The sequence below is a fragment of the Haliotis rubra genome, unplaced genomic scaffold (assembly GCF_003918875.1).
Source record: "Haliotis rubra isolate DU_JTF1 unplaced genomic scaffold, ASM391887v1 Scf472, whole genome shotgun sequence".
NCBI lineage: Eukaryota > Metazoa > Mollusca > Gastropoda > Lepetellida > Haliotidae > Haliotis > Haliotis rubra.
This window is the reverse complement of record NW_025767160.1, coordinates 717,785-733,061: the sequence shown is the minus strand read 5'-3', so window position 1 is coordinate 733,061 and position 15,277 is coordinate 717,785. Positions and strand designations below refer to the sequence as shown.

The window sequence follows — 15,277 nt, the reverse complement described above, 5'->3', positions numbered from 1 at the left end:
AGTTTCTTGAACGTCAATTTCTTACGTTAGTATTCTAAAATATCACAAGTATGGACACCATATATCGGCATACGAGTGGCATTAGATTCTGTGATGACGTGCACACAATGATTCCAGAAGAGATAGACTGCTTTAACAGACGACAAAACAGCTCGATGACCTCGAAAGAGTTAGTGAGTAAGTTTAGTTTAACGCCGCTGTTAGCAATATTCCAGCAATATCACGGTGGAGCACACCAGAAATGGGTTTTACACATGGTACCCACGTGGAATCGAACCCGGGTTCTCGGCGTGACGTGCTAACACTTAACTACGAGGCTACCCAACCGCACCACCTTGTATACGTAGTAACTCTTTCTTTCATTACCAACCGTCGAGTTCCGATTCCATACTGAATACATGTATCGCGAAAGGGTGGAGTTACCCTGCCCTAACGGAGTCATCCATCACAAGCATGCAAAGCCATGTTACTTGTAAGACAGTACTGTTTCATCCGTGAATGAACGTCCTTGCTACAATTGAAATTCTACTTTTTCGGCTTCTGTGCAAAACCCACATACTGGGCTTGAATGAGAATCCTACTTATTCAGGTTGAATGAATGTCCTACTTGTACAGTTGTGAATTAGGAACATCCCTATTCTATACGGATAACATTTCTATTCAGCTTTAAGGAAAGTCTTGCTCAGCCGAAACCCTACTTAAACGTCTTGAAGAAAAGTCCTATTTATTCGGCGTTCAGGGTATATGAGCCCTACCTATTCAGCTTGTAGGCTGCCAACGCTGGCGCAATGCATGGGGGGGCTGTGCCGATGTTTTTACCCCCAAATGATCCTCCAATACGTGGGACCGTTACATTGACGCTGAAACAGGTCCTGGTTAAGCTTGCATTGAATAAACAGTGGCATAATCATAAATAATAATCATAAAATGGAAATGACAAAAAATGGGAATGTTTATCCCACACATGTGCAAACATTTGAACGTGTGCCTGTGTGAAGTCGATGTTGTGGCTCATCATGATGTTGCTCTACAAACAGAAGAAAGAAGTTTCCTACTGGGAAGTTAAAGTCCTCCGTTTTGTCATGCAGTCTTGTGGATAGATTTGTCACTCTAATTGTATGAACAGATGTCAACAAGAAACAGGTTTGATTTGGTTCCAGTTAAAGTGGCTAAATCAGAAGGGAATTTTGAACAAAATCAGATCATCGATCTAAAATAATTATGATAAAAGTCCACATTTCTGTTGAGCTCAAATCCATAAAATCCACGGGGCTACATTTAAAACACACATATATATATATATATATACATTTGTATTGTGAAACAGTGAGACCGATGAATCATAGCACTGAGTCCTGAATCTGGTCTTAAAGGTATCCAGAGTTTCAGAGACGTTCAGGTCAAGGGGTAGAGACTGCCACAAGACCGGGACAGTGTACGAGAATCATTTGCTGACCAGAAGTGTCATGTGACTACCTGTGTGAAGTACAAGCAGGACACGTGACAAACCACCGGTGTTTAAACTCATGTTTCTTTTTTCAAACTTATCAGTCGGAAGAATTATTTCTTCACATAGATCTTGCGAGTGTCCCAAACCCCCTTACAGTTCACACCAGCTGGGTCCGGCCACGTCATATAAGATAGCAAAGGTTTCCGGACGTTCACTTCATGCCTATGTGGAATTAGAACGTTTGAACTAAGTCGAATTAGAGGTTTTGTCTGTTTGCTGTTCTTGGATTTTCGTTCAAAATTATTTTCCTCAATGCTTCAACACATACTGTCTTTAAAGAAACACAATCCGTCATTTAACCAGGATCTAGATCGAATCTCCACATGTCTGCAGCACTCTAGTGTTTTGTCAAAGAGTGATATAATTTCAGCAAGGCTGACAAGTGTTGCGGACACACGCATGAGACAATGCAGACTTACTAGTTGCAGGGTTGGCCAATGACTGCAGCGATGGCCCGTTGAACGCCACTGAGTGCCTGGTTGGGCGTATATACATCTAGACCATCCTCTGAAGGAACACACACTGCAGCCTGAAACATGGGTTTTGCTGCAAATGCAAATCAGCCTGAAAAGATAGCATTGTTACTCTCAGTCCCTCTCACTCACTCAGTCTCTCTCGACCGCCTCCGTGGTGTAGTGGTTAGAGCGTCCGCCCGGAGAGCGGAAGGTCGCGGGTTCGATACCAAAAGACGTTAAAATATGGTACTTGTTGGTCCCTGCCTGGCGCTCGGCATTAATGGGTACAACAAGGATTGGTCGGCTCGGAAGCAGTATAATGTGTCTGAGTGGGGTATTCATGCTTCACTGCGGCATGGTATCTCAGTGGGCTAGCACTATAAAACCAGCTTCAGTCTGGGCTAGTACAAGCAGCCTCACATACACATACACACGCATGCACGTCGTCATATGAGCGAAATATTCTCAAGTACGACGTTAAACCCAATTTCACCTCACCTCACTCTCTCTCTCTCTGTCTCTCCACAGTGATACTTACGTTGTTCTCGAGATAGAAATGAAACAGGTTCTCCATGGTACACTGGCCCTCCACCGTTGAGATTGAGGCAGCCATGGCGTCTGTAGTAACAGGAATAACCGTCATAGTTTAAGTACAGAGAATTCAACAAACCACAAAACAACTCCAAAGTCCAAAACCAAGAAAAATAGCCATGTCTTACTGGAGCTTTCTGTACGTTCTGTATGATAAAACCAAGCAACATGACCATTTGCTGGTGTATTGATGTACTGAACTTGAACACTTAGCATAATGACAAGTAGATTGTTTGCATCATAATTGTTAGAAACGTATTACCTGGTAGAAATGATAATTTACCCTAAGCTGACTGTAATATCTGAATTATCGTTCATGCTCTGCTTAAAGTATTTTGGTTAAAACCATGGCCCTGACGAGGTAAATTGCACATAAACATACTTATGGTACGATCTTCAATTCTAAAAATACATTCCAAACGTTTCATCAATTTCGTAACTTTTGGAATCTAATTATGTTACTATTATGTCAGTATGAATTGTTAAATATTATCAAAGTTACCCAGCAAACTTCAAATCTATACGGACAATGTCAGCACCGAATAACAGAATGAAGATTTCCAAACATTCCAGTTAATCCATGTCACGTATTCCATGACATCATTTATATACAGGGGTGCCGACTGGAATCCCCGTACTTCCCCAAAGTGACAATAACAAATTTAGGACATCTGCTTGTGAGATACGGGACCGGATACATTCATAAAAATTTCTGAATGAGTCCACATATACTAATCGAAAGCAGCATTTAAGTCAGAAACGTCCCTATCAGCTAGTTGTTACTACTTAATCACCCAGGCTTGTTGGCTTCATCACCAGTCCCATTTGTTGTTCTTAGGCCCCAACTGGCCTTTCCCAATTAAGCAACAGTTGTTAATCAATTACGTGCTATTGTTAATGTTAATCTGCTGTTTGTGAAAACATACTATGGATAGATACTTCTCATTTGGTTGTAGTTGCCTTCAGCTTGATAACTGTGTAAGAATCTACATTGAAACGTCGCTCAATGCAATAAACAAGAAGCTGTTTTCCATAAAGATTTATATTTCATTTTTGACTCACCAACTTCTAGAATGCTGATCAAACAATGACCCTCAAGAAATAATGGCAAATTTGAAAGCAAAAAGAACGAAAAACCTAGGTTATTCAGAGAAGCAAGAGTGGCAAAATAATGACTCAGTTTGTATTGCTGATAACATTAGTTTATGACGTTAAAAGGAATCAGTATCAATACATCAATCTTTATGCACCCAAAATACACCAACGGTGGTACAAGAGCAAAACACAAAACTGATATGTTATACAAAATACCTGCGTCTTAGGAACTATTTCTTAACAGGATTTGTAAAATATTAACGGCATTTCAGGTATGTTTTGTGCATTTAGGTGTCAAAATTTTACAAAAGTTATATACGTTTGGGTATTGATCATATAGATCGGGACACAGGAACCCGTTATCGCTATGTAGGTTAAACATAGACCGAGCATTGCCGTCCATGAAGACTTGTCTTGTGTTTAGAGGATGGTCATCGAGATGTGGCACAACAACCCTGTTTATACTGACAGTGATGTACCATTGTCCCTTCAGATAGTTACAAGGCCACTGTGTTTCTCCACACCATCAATGAATCCCCGCCAATAGTACTTGCTCCTTGGTATTCCGTAACGGTTGTGAGCATGCAGTGTTTATGCGGCGCCAAACAGGTTCACGGTCATCAGTCTATAATGAAAGACATCGACTTTCGTCCTCCCCAAGACCTCAAAATCCAGTGACGTCGAGCCTGATACCAAGCTAGTCTCGACCGTGCTGGTTTGTACTTTGGGAATACATAGGACGTCTGATAGATCGTGTGGCTCTATACCCGTCAGTTTCAGGTGATTTCGGACCTTTCTGTTTGACAAACGACGATGTGGATGCCTTTCTGTTTTAACCCTCCGCTTGACATGGACGGATGACGTGATTTGTCTTGTGATTCTCTCAAGGAATTTTAACTCGCTTTCGACCTGAACGCTGACCGTCCTTAACGTCTTCAGTTTGCAGATGGTTTCTGGCCAGTCGGCTCATAGTCGATAGATGGCAACCAAATTCTTTTTCCATAGCCCTCACAGACACGTTAGCTCACATTACGTATATAATGGTGCCAACAAGGGTGTCTACAATACGTCAACGATGGTGCCAACAATGGTGTCTACAATACGTCAACAATGGTGCCAACAATGGTGTCTACAATACGTCAACAATGGTGCCAACAATGGTGTCTACAATACGTCAACAATGGTGCCAACAATGGTGTCTACATTACGTCTACAATGGTGCCAACAATGGTGTCTACAATACGTCAACAATGGTACCAACAATGGTGTGTACAATACGTCAACAAGGGTACCAACAATGGTGTCTACAATACGTCTACAATGGTACCAACAATGGTGTCTACATTACGTCAACAATGGTGCCAACAATGATGTCTACAATACGTCTACAATGGTGCCAACAATGGTGCCAACAATGTGGTCTACATTACGTCTACAATGGTACCAACAATGGTGTCTACAATACGTCAACAATGGTACCAACAATGGTGTCTACAATACGTCAACAATGGTACCAACAATGGTGTCTACAATACGTCTACAATGGTACCAACAATGGTGTCTACAATACGTCAACAATGGTACCAACAATGGTGTCTACATTACGTCAACAATGGTCCAACAATGGTGCGCGTCTACAACAATGGTGTCTACAATACGTCTACAATGGTGCCAACAATGGTGTCTACAATACGTCTGGTACCAACAATGGTGGTACCAACAATGGTGTCTACAATACGTCAACAATGGTACCAACAATGGTGTCTACAATACGTCTACAATGGGTACCAACAATGGTGTCTACAATACGTCTACAATGGTGCCAACAATGGTGTCTACATTACGTCTACAATGGTACCAACAATGTCTACGTCTACAATGGTGCCAACAATGGTGTCTACATTACGTCTACAATGGTACCAACAATGGTGTCTACAATACGTCAACAATGGTGCCAACAATGGTGTCTACATTACGTCTAAATGGTGTCTACAATGTCCGTCAACAATGGTGTGGTGTCTACAATACGTCAACAATGGTACAACAATGGTACCAACAATGGTGTGGTGTCTACAATACGTCAACCAACAATGGTGTCTACAATTACGTCTACAATGGGTACCAACAATGGTACCAACGTCAACAACAATGGTGTCTACAATACGTCAACAATGGTACCAACAATGGTGTCTACAATACGTCAACAATGGTGTCAACAATGGTGCCAAACAATGGTGTCTACATTACGTCTACAATGGTGTCTGGTGTCTACAATACGTCTACAATGGTGGTGTCTACATTACGTCTACAATGGTACCAACAATGGTGTCTACAATACGTCAACAATGGTACCAACAATGGTGTCTACAATACGTCTACAATGGTACCAACAATGGTGTCTACAATACGTCAACAATGGTACCAACAATGGTGTCTACATTACGTCTACAATGGTGTCTATATAACATTGCCACATTTCTACCTCTGCACTATATTAGTTGTGTGTATTTGGAACCATGTAGAACTGGTTTCCGAACCTTCAGGCGCCCCAATCCTAGTTTCCTTCAGCGGATTGGCGTGGTAGCTGTTGTTGAGGATGGCGTCCTGTACAGAGAGTATTGGCGTCTTAGTATCAGTGTATGTGACGGAAACTTGCCTGGATGCCTCCTCAGCCAGACTCTGAGATTCTGCAATACATGAGTGAGTGAGTGAGTGGGTGGAGGGATGGAGTCAGAGAGTCAGCGAATCAGTCAGTTTCAATAATGTCGCAGTAATCTGACCAGATATGTAGTGTTACGGGACGACCAGAGGTTTCGTACACGGATATGGAACGTAACCCTGGATATGAACCCGGAGACAGGCTAACAGTTGGACAGAGTGGTCAGGGACTTTGACGATGTTACGGTGAATTCCTGCTCTCACAAACACCACTGTCCGTTCATACTGACAATAACGCACACTCCAACAAACCAATATTGTGCTCCAATGTCTCAAACATGTAGCTCAACGAAATGGTTTATTTATTCTTTGTCTCAAGCATAGAGTTTAACAAGCTGTATTTTTGTTTCCTTCATGTATTCACATGTCTTACCTGCCACAATAAATCCGATCTGTTGCCCTGCATGTTTCACATCGCCGCTGCAGAACAGCTAAAGGTAAACAAGGAAACTAGTTTACAAAGTGTGGTGGGATCACATGCTCCGTATTGGTGTTGGTCTACTAAGGGGGCGCTGGGGTAGCCTAGTGGTTAAAGCGTTTGCTCTTCACGCCGAAGACCCGGGTTCGGTTCCCCACATGGGTACAATGTGTGAAGCCCATATCTGGTGTCCCCCGCCGTGGTATTGCTGTAATATTGCTAAAAGCGGCATAAACCCAACTCACTCAATTCTTCTAAATAGAAGAAATGCGTATGAAGGGCAATTGTTGTACGTAGGGGTTTGGTCAATGCATGGTCCCATGCATGCAATGGCCGACGTAGCCATGTAATAACTCTTTATTCAAGTTAACCTGATCGTATATCATCGTATTCAAGTAAAAAGCAGAGGCTAACTTGAATTGTCACCCAATGCCTGTTTACGAAACACGCATCTAAAGAAAATATCCTTTTTGTCGGACGACCCAACACCTGTACTGAGCTGCAAACGTCATTTTGAAATAGTTGATTACACGTACTGACAGTTGGAAAACCGTCATGTCATGTGTGAGATACTTGTTAATTGCTTGAGATGTCAACAACCTGCCAACAACAACAGCATCAATACGCATTAAACTAGGGCTTCCAAGGGCACGCGAGCACCAGTCGGGTTCAGCTGAACTTTACTAGGACTCGAGCTAAACATGAGCGGCCGTTAACGTCTGATATTTTACATCGTTTGAGACTTCACTTCTTGAAATGATTAGGTAACTATCTTGACAATTGATAGACATGGAGAAAGATAAAAAATCAAATGTATGAGCGCATTTTGATCTGCATAGTAACAATCAACAAAACCTACAAAATCAACAAAAATTAACACACAGGCAACTGATTAACGTGACATGAGTGATGTATTTGTTTGCCAACAACTTAACACACAGGCAACTGATTAACGTGACATAAGTGATGTATTTGTTTGCCACGCCTAAAGGTCCTGTCGTGCTAGTAAGTAAATTAGTAATACATGAAATTCCCATGAAACTAAATCAATCAATACCATTTTAAGTATGCATAATCAAACGGGTGTATTTTTATTATTTTGAATTCTTTGATTTTACATTATTATAACAATAGAACATGTAAGTCACATGACGATATCAAGTCGGAATAAAGTAAGTGGTAACTTGCATGATCGGAACACATTTCATGCCTTAACCTGTAATGGTTTAACAACATGTATGTATATTACTAAGTTACCAACTTCCATATTGATGGAACAATCATCGTATTTTGTTATGTGGTGCCATTTACACTATGGTGTTGCTTAAAAGGTAGGAATTTCGAGTACTGGGGTCCGAGTCGAGTCTGACTCCTCGAGTACTCGAGTTCAAGGAAATGGGCTCGTTGAAGCCCTAAACTAGACATCTGTCAAGACATTGTCAATAGATCATAAGTGGTAGTATTTCGTTCTGTTGTCAAGAAATAGCAATGTCATCACGATTATTGGTAAAACTGCACATATTATCAATTGGAAACAAAACTAGTGAGTTGTCGTTACTCAGTATGGAATACCTGAGTTTGTATTTCTCATACATGCAGCCGGAGAAATATGAACAAGGTACTCACCTCTTCCCTTTGTTGAGGGAATGACACCTGTTTCAGAGCATTGTTCCCGCCGGGAATGTCCTTTGCGGTAAAAAATCTTACCACTCCAGGTATGTTCTGAAGCAATAAAACAGCGGATGTACAACATACAGTACAACCAGAAATTATTGAGAATTTAAAGATTGTAATTTTTCTATTTTTTTCACTCATTATTTTCGTATTAAATGTGAATATTAGCAGAACATAACTCCAGATTCAAAGACAGGTGAACAGTTAGTATTTTGTCAAGTCACCATAGGCAGCAATGCAGGCTTCAATGCGGTGGGGCATACTACTGATCAAACAAGTTAGAAAGTCATGGTCCATGCTGTCCCAATATCGGACCACCTCTTCTTTCATTTCAGCAATATTTGTCAGATTTTTCTTATCGACACTTTATCCTTCATAAGTCCCCAAACATTTTCTTTTGGATTTAGGTCAGGGCTATAGCTTGGCCAATCTAATAATGTCATATTTTGGGTCCGAAACCAGGCCTGTGAATGCTTTGAACGATGTTTTGGGCCGTTGTCCTGCTGGAAAATCCAAAGAATTCCATAGAACACGTGAGCAGATGGAAGTAAATGTCCCTCGATCTGTGTACCGTTTCAGTTTGTTTGGTCCAGAATTTCAGTGTATTAGGAAACAGCCACACAGAACTTTCATTTGAGGAAATCACATCATCCCAGTTAAAATTTCTATGCTGTAAGCACCAGTTCAACCTTCGCTCCTTTTGTTCAGGTTCATAATCGGTGATGGAATTCCTCGACTTTTCTGCCAACCCATTGCATGCAGCTCAGTTCTAAGTGTCTCCTTACAGACAGCCACAGTTCCTCTATCAATCATGTCCAGCCTTAAGTTTTCTTAACTCCTTCGTTGGTTTTAGAAACAATTTTCTGGGCCTACCTGCGCCTCCCTAGTGCTCAATGCCATATCCATTTGCAATATTCTTCAAAACACGATAAACAGTGGACAAAGGGATGCCTGTTCTACTTGAAATCACTTTAGCTGATCTATGTCCTTGTTATAATACTCTAAAATCAACTTCCTCTTCTCCAATCATCCATACTGATGATCACTGAAAATGTCGTCTGATAGCAAGTAAACAAAGGGGGATAACTCTTCACAAACTAATGAAAAAGGATTAACGGAGTTGTCTCTCCTGAATGAAACCAAGCACTTGATAGCTGATCAAGGTTGTTTATACTAGAAATCCAATTAAACATATTCCTAAAAGTCTCAATAATTTCTGGTCATACTATATATATGTATATGTATAGATGGATAGATAGATGATGGAGCGTAGTGATGGTGTAAGTGTCTGTAACATGAACTTTGTGCGGGTAGATCTGTGTTGGAAGACACATGCACGACATCTTGCTGGCTCACAGTTGACCAACCTCCGTACAGTCGCCCAAAGTTGTTCACAAGCTATCCCAAGCGGGGCGACGTTGCGGGTGCACACTCTCAATGTGTTGCCGGTTGGTAATCTGTTAGGGATGCCCTGCTTTCATGCTGGCTGCATACGGCCGGTTCGAAATAAAGCTCGCCTTGTTGCTATCGCTTGGAACTCTGCGGGTAACAATCTGGTTTGTAATAAGACTGTCTTGACACCATTTGTAAGCCTGACGCCCACAGTTGCCATTGCAACCTCACTCTTTCGATAGTACTTGTCCCACAGTCGGAAAATTATACAGATTGATATTGAGACAACCTGTGATACCGGTTTCACGAACCGTACCCACAATTCGCCGCACTACCCGGTCATTGTGATTCTGTCTCGAGGGCATTTATTGGGTTATTTGCTTTAACACACAGAGGCGGTCAAACGTTCTGTACCCCTAACACACAGAGGCGGTCAATCGTTCTGTACCCCTAACACACAGAGGCGGTCAATCGTTCTGTACCCCTAACACACAGAGGCGGTCAAACGTTCTGTACCCCTAACCACAGGGGCGGTCAAACGTTCTGTACCCCTAACTGCAGGGACGGTAAAAACGTTCTGTACCCCTAACTGCAGGGACCGTCAAACGTTCTGTATCCACTAACCACAGGGGCGGTCAAACGTTCTGTACCCCTAACCACGGGGGCGGTCAAACGTTCTGTACCCCTAAGCACAGGGACGGTCAAACGTTCTGTACCCTAACCACCGAGGCCGTCAAACGTTCTGTACCCCTAAGCACAGGGGCGGTCAAACGTTCAGTTCCCCTAACCACAGGGACGGTCAAATGTTCTGTACTCCTAACCACAGGGACGGTCAAACGTTCTGTACCCCTAACTGCAGAGGCGGTCAAACGTTCAGTTCCCCTAACCACAGGGGCGGTCAAACGTTCTGTACCCCCAACCACAGGGACGGCCAAACGTTCTGTACCCTAACCACAGAGGCGGTCAATCGTTCTGTACCCCTAACACACAGAGGCGGTCAATCGTTCTGTACCCCTAACACACAGAGGCGGTCAAACGTTCTGTACCCCTAACCACAGGGGCGGTCAAACGTTCTGTACCCCTAACTGCAGGGACGGTAAAAACGTTCTGTACCCCTAACTGCAGGGACCGTCAAACGTTCTGTATCCCCTAACCACAGGGGCGGTCAAACGTTCTGTACCCCTAACCACAGGGGCGGTCAATCGTTCTGTACCCCTAAGCACAGGGACTGTCAAACGTTCTGTACCCCTAACCACGGGGGCGGTCAAACGTTCTGTACCCCCAACCACAGGGACGGTCAAACGTTCTGTACCCTAACCACCGAGGCCGTCAAACGTTCTGTACCCTTAAGCACAGGGGCGGTCAAACGTTCAGTTCCCCTAACCACAGGGACGGTCAAATGTTCTGTACTCCTAACCACAGGGACGGTCAAACGTTCTGTACCCCTAACTGCAGGGACGGTCAAACGTTCTGTACCCTAACCACAGGGACCGTCAAACGTTCTGTACCCCTAACCACAGGGGCGGTCAAACGTTCAGTTCCCCTAACCACAGGGGCGGTCAAACGTTCTGTACCCCTAACCACAGGGACGGTCAAACGTTCTGTACCCCTAACTGCAGAGGCGGTCAACCTACCACAGCTTTTGAGGCGTCGATATCTACGAGCTTTCCATTGGCGACGGACGTGAGGACGAATGCTCCGTACAGTTGGTTCTTCATCGCCGGCAGATCATCCACGAACACTGCCTCCCCTGAAGCCTGCAGGGGGACAAACTAACCTTTAGTGAGTGAGTTGGTAAGTGAGAATTAACGCCACTTCGTGCGGTGTAATAATACCAGAGCCGTGTACCCCGACGTTAGAGGAGAACCTCTGGTGCTCGTGCTGGTATCAGACCAGGGGAACCTAAATTACAGTCTGTCTACAAATGAGAACGAAGTATTGTGAAATAACTGAAAATCGGGAATATTCTATTCAATGTCAAGACGGTACATGTGCAGGTGCAACACCCAACACCCCATCCCACCCTACCCCCACACACACCCCGAACATATGGAATCACCGATCATGTGCTACCCTTTTGAAAATTCCTGGATCCGCCCCTGCAATGAATACCCTGCAGCCAACAATGACTGTTATTTGTTATTTATAGACCCATACAAGTACTTTCGTGGGTTAATGGTGTTAAATGACATCAAACGTGTAGCCCGTCTCTGTACGCATGAAACTGAGCACTAATTTTGAAAGAATACCTTTTACATTTTTTAGCACTCTTTGTTATTGGCTCTGTATTGTAGGACTGAAATTAATGGCCCTCCTCCAAAATCAAACGCCATCACCACGATATCTGTCACATCACCCTTTTAGAAGACATTGTTTCCACACACCTGTAGCGGAGCGGTCAGTTTCGGCATCGGCTCCTTCAAAGGCCATTCAGACGGAACGTTCTCGAAAGTTTGTCGACTTGTCGACAGAGGGCGGTAAGAGTTATCTCCCTCTTCCCCATTCCGAAGGTTTAGGAGAAACTGAAATTTGATCACTTGTGTATTCGGGTATTCTTTTCCCATTCCGAAGGTTTAGGAGATACAATATCAATGTATTCATCTGGCCAGTTTTCGGACATGTCAACGTACAACCTAGTATGTATACTTTCAGTAAATCTGCATTTCGGATTTATACAGTATGCACACTGAATGTTGCGTTTATTTTACTCCACAAACGTATTGAAAATATGTTTTTAGTAAACAAAACCGACAACCACCACTCATATAATGGTAATACCTTATAGAAGAGATTTACAGCCAACTGGCGCCTGTATTCTGGGCTGGCCGAGAGCTTTTGTTGTGTTGGTTGTAGTTCAGCGAACAGATACTTTAGGATATCTAGACAAACACACATATTGGTAGACGATATAAGTCGATTTTTATGAGAATTTAATTAAGAAACAAAATGACCATCGTCAATGTATTGAGTAAAGTTGAGTGGAAATGTCTAGTCTAAAACAGGAAAATTTGAGCGAGTGGGTAACAAGGCAGCTGTTTTATGGCAGCCTTGGACAATCTGGTGAGTGAGTGAGTGAGTTTAGTTTTACGCCACACTCAGTAATAATCCAACTTTATGGCGGTTGTCTGTAAATAATAGTCTTGACCAGACAATCCAGTGATCAAAAGGATGAGCATAGATCTACGCAATTGGGATACATTGACATGTGTCAACCAAGTCAGCGAGCCTGACCACCCGATCCCGTTAGTCGCCTCTTACGCAAGCATGGGTTACTGAAGGATCATTCTAACCCGGACCTTCAAGGGTTGGAACAATCTGGGTCAGTAAAAGCAGGATGTTGACATCATGAATGACGCCCTACACAGTCGCTGAAACATGACAACTATCTGTCACTGAGCAGTCAGCACTTACCAAAAGCTTGGCATAATGGGAATCCAGGAATCCATAGACATTATCTATTCAGTTTGGTGAGTAAGAGAATTATAAGAAGGATGTCACGCTGTTTTCCAAACCAATGTTCCATTCATACGGGAAGTCCCTCCATACACCGTGCAGATGTCGTACAGGTCAGCCATGACGTTACACGTTCAATTCCCTCACTCACCCACTCCCCTGGCAATAGGCGTGAATGCACCAACATTGCAAACAACAATGCCAGAAAGATATATTTTCTACCTACCGTGCCATAACACTGTGTGGCATTACCCAACAACCTTTCACCAACGATATGGCCGACAGATGTTTATCCACCTACCTTTCAACAACGATATGGCCAACAGATGTTTATCCACCTACCTACCTTCCAACAACGATATGGCCGACAGATGTTTATCCACCTACCTTGCAACAACGATATGGCCGACAGATGTTTATCCACCTACCTTTCAACAACGATATGGCCGACAGATGTTTATCCACCTACCTTTCAACAACGATATGGCAAACAGATGTTTATCCACCTACCTTTCAACAACGATATGGCCGACAGATGTTTATCCACCTACCTACCTTCCAACAACGATATGGCCGACAGATGTTTATCCACCTACCTTGCAACAACGATATGGCCAACAGATGTTTATCCACCTACCTTTCAACAACGATATGGCCAACAGATGTTTATCCACCTACCTTTCAACAACGATATGGCCGACAGATGTTTATCCACCTACCTTGCAACAACGATATGGCCAACAGATGTTTATCCACCTACCTTGCAACAACGATATGGCCGACAGATGTATATCCACCTACCTTTCAACAACGATATGGCCGACAGATGTTTATCCACCTACCTACCTTGCAACAACGATATGGCCGACAGATGTTTATCCACCTACCTTTCAACAACGATATGGCCGACAGATGTTTATCCACCTACCTTGCAACAACGATATGGCCGACAGATGTTTATCCACCTACCTTGCAACAACGATATGGCCGACAGATGTTTATCCACCTACCTTTCAACAACGATATGTCTGAAACATGTTTATCCACCTACCTTTCAACAACGATATGGCCGACAGATGTTTATCCACCTACCTACCTTCCAACAACGATATGGCCGACAGATGTTTATCCACCTACCTTGCAACAACGATATGGCCAACAGATGTTTATCCACCTACCTTGCAACAACGATATGGCCGACAGATGTTTATCCACCTACCTTGCAACAACGATATGGCCGACAGATGTTTATCCACCTACCTTGCAACAACGATATGGCCGACAGATGTTTATCCACCTACCTTTCAACAACGATATGGCCGACAGATGTTTATCCACCTACCTTGCAACAACGATGCGTCTGACAGACATTTACCCATCATCAGATCCTCAGTTTTACTGGCATGGATCTACAATAAGATAAGTTGTTGTACATTCTAACCCCTTCAATAGCCTGTCTGTATGATCACAATATAGTTTGTGTCCTAACCATTTCTGGTAATTAATTTATAATATTATATACACTTAAACACAGTATGACATTTCTAATTGTTTGATCGGCATTCTAGAAGTTGGTGAGTCAAAAACGGTTTGATGTGGAATCTTACACCGTTGTCAAGCTCTACGCAATAAACAAGAAGTTGCGTAAAGCTGTATGCTTCATTTAGTTAAATTAATGTATCGTATAGAATACACCAATATCTCACCGTGTTGGGACTAATACCGCCGAAGACCAAAGACGGGCGGCCTACCACCCTGTTCTGGGAATCCACGACCATGCAGAAGGCTGCATTCACATAGGCGTGGGCATTCTAGTACAAACAGGCGTTATAACAAAGTTCACTTTAAGGCTTGGATTCCTGCATATTGTAAACTCTGAATCAATTAATCGGAGTATTGGTGTACCGTAGATGTACGTGGCCCGATAAGAAACTGACAGATCAAAAGATGTTGAACAAAGTTTATAAGATT

The 15,277-nt window shown here is 43.0% G+C and overlaps 1 protein-coding gene across 1 annotated transcript in view; it reads right to left on the bottom strand.

The window, feature by feature from the left end:
* The window catches only part of LOC124290733 (indole-3-acetaldehyde oxidase-like), a 47,452-nt gene that overhangs the window by 20,409 nt on the left and 11,766 nt on the right, over window positions 1-15,277 (bottom strand). The window contains exons 11-21 of the mRNA XM_046727536.1: window positions 15,013-15,117; window positions 14,649-14,715; window positions 12,632-12,732; window positions 12,238-12,375; window positions 11,488-11,610; window positions 8,414-8,509; window positions 6,743-6,800; window positions 6,189-6,338; window positions 2,504-2,583; window positions 1,930-2,039; window positions 756-860 (exon numbers count right to left, since the gene is read on the bottom strand). Of these exons, the coding sequence (XP_046583492.1) occupies window positions 756-860; window positions 1,930-2,039; window positions 2,504-2,583; window positions 6,189-6,338; window positions 6,743-6,800; window positions 8,414-8,509; window positions 11,488-11,610; window positions 12,238-12,375; window positions 12,632-12,732; window positions 14,649-14,715; window positions 15,013-15,117 (1,133 nt within the window). The remainder of the gene's footprint in view (window positions 1-755; window positions 861-1,929; window positions 2,040-2,503; window positions 2,584-6,188; window positions 6,339-6,742; window positions 6,801-8,413; window positions 8,510-11,487; window positions 11,611-12,237; window positions 12,376-12,631; window positions 12,733-14,648; window positions 14,716-15,012; window positions 15,118-15,277) is intronic.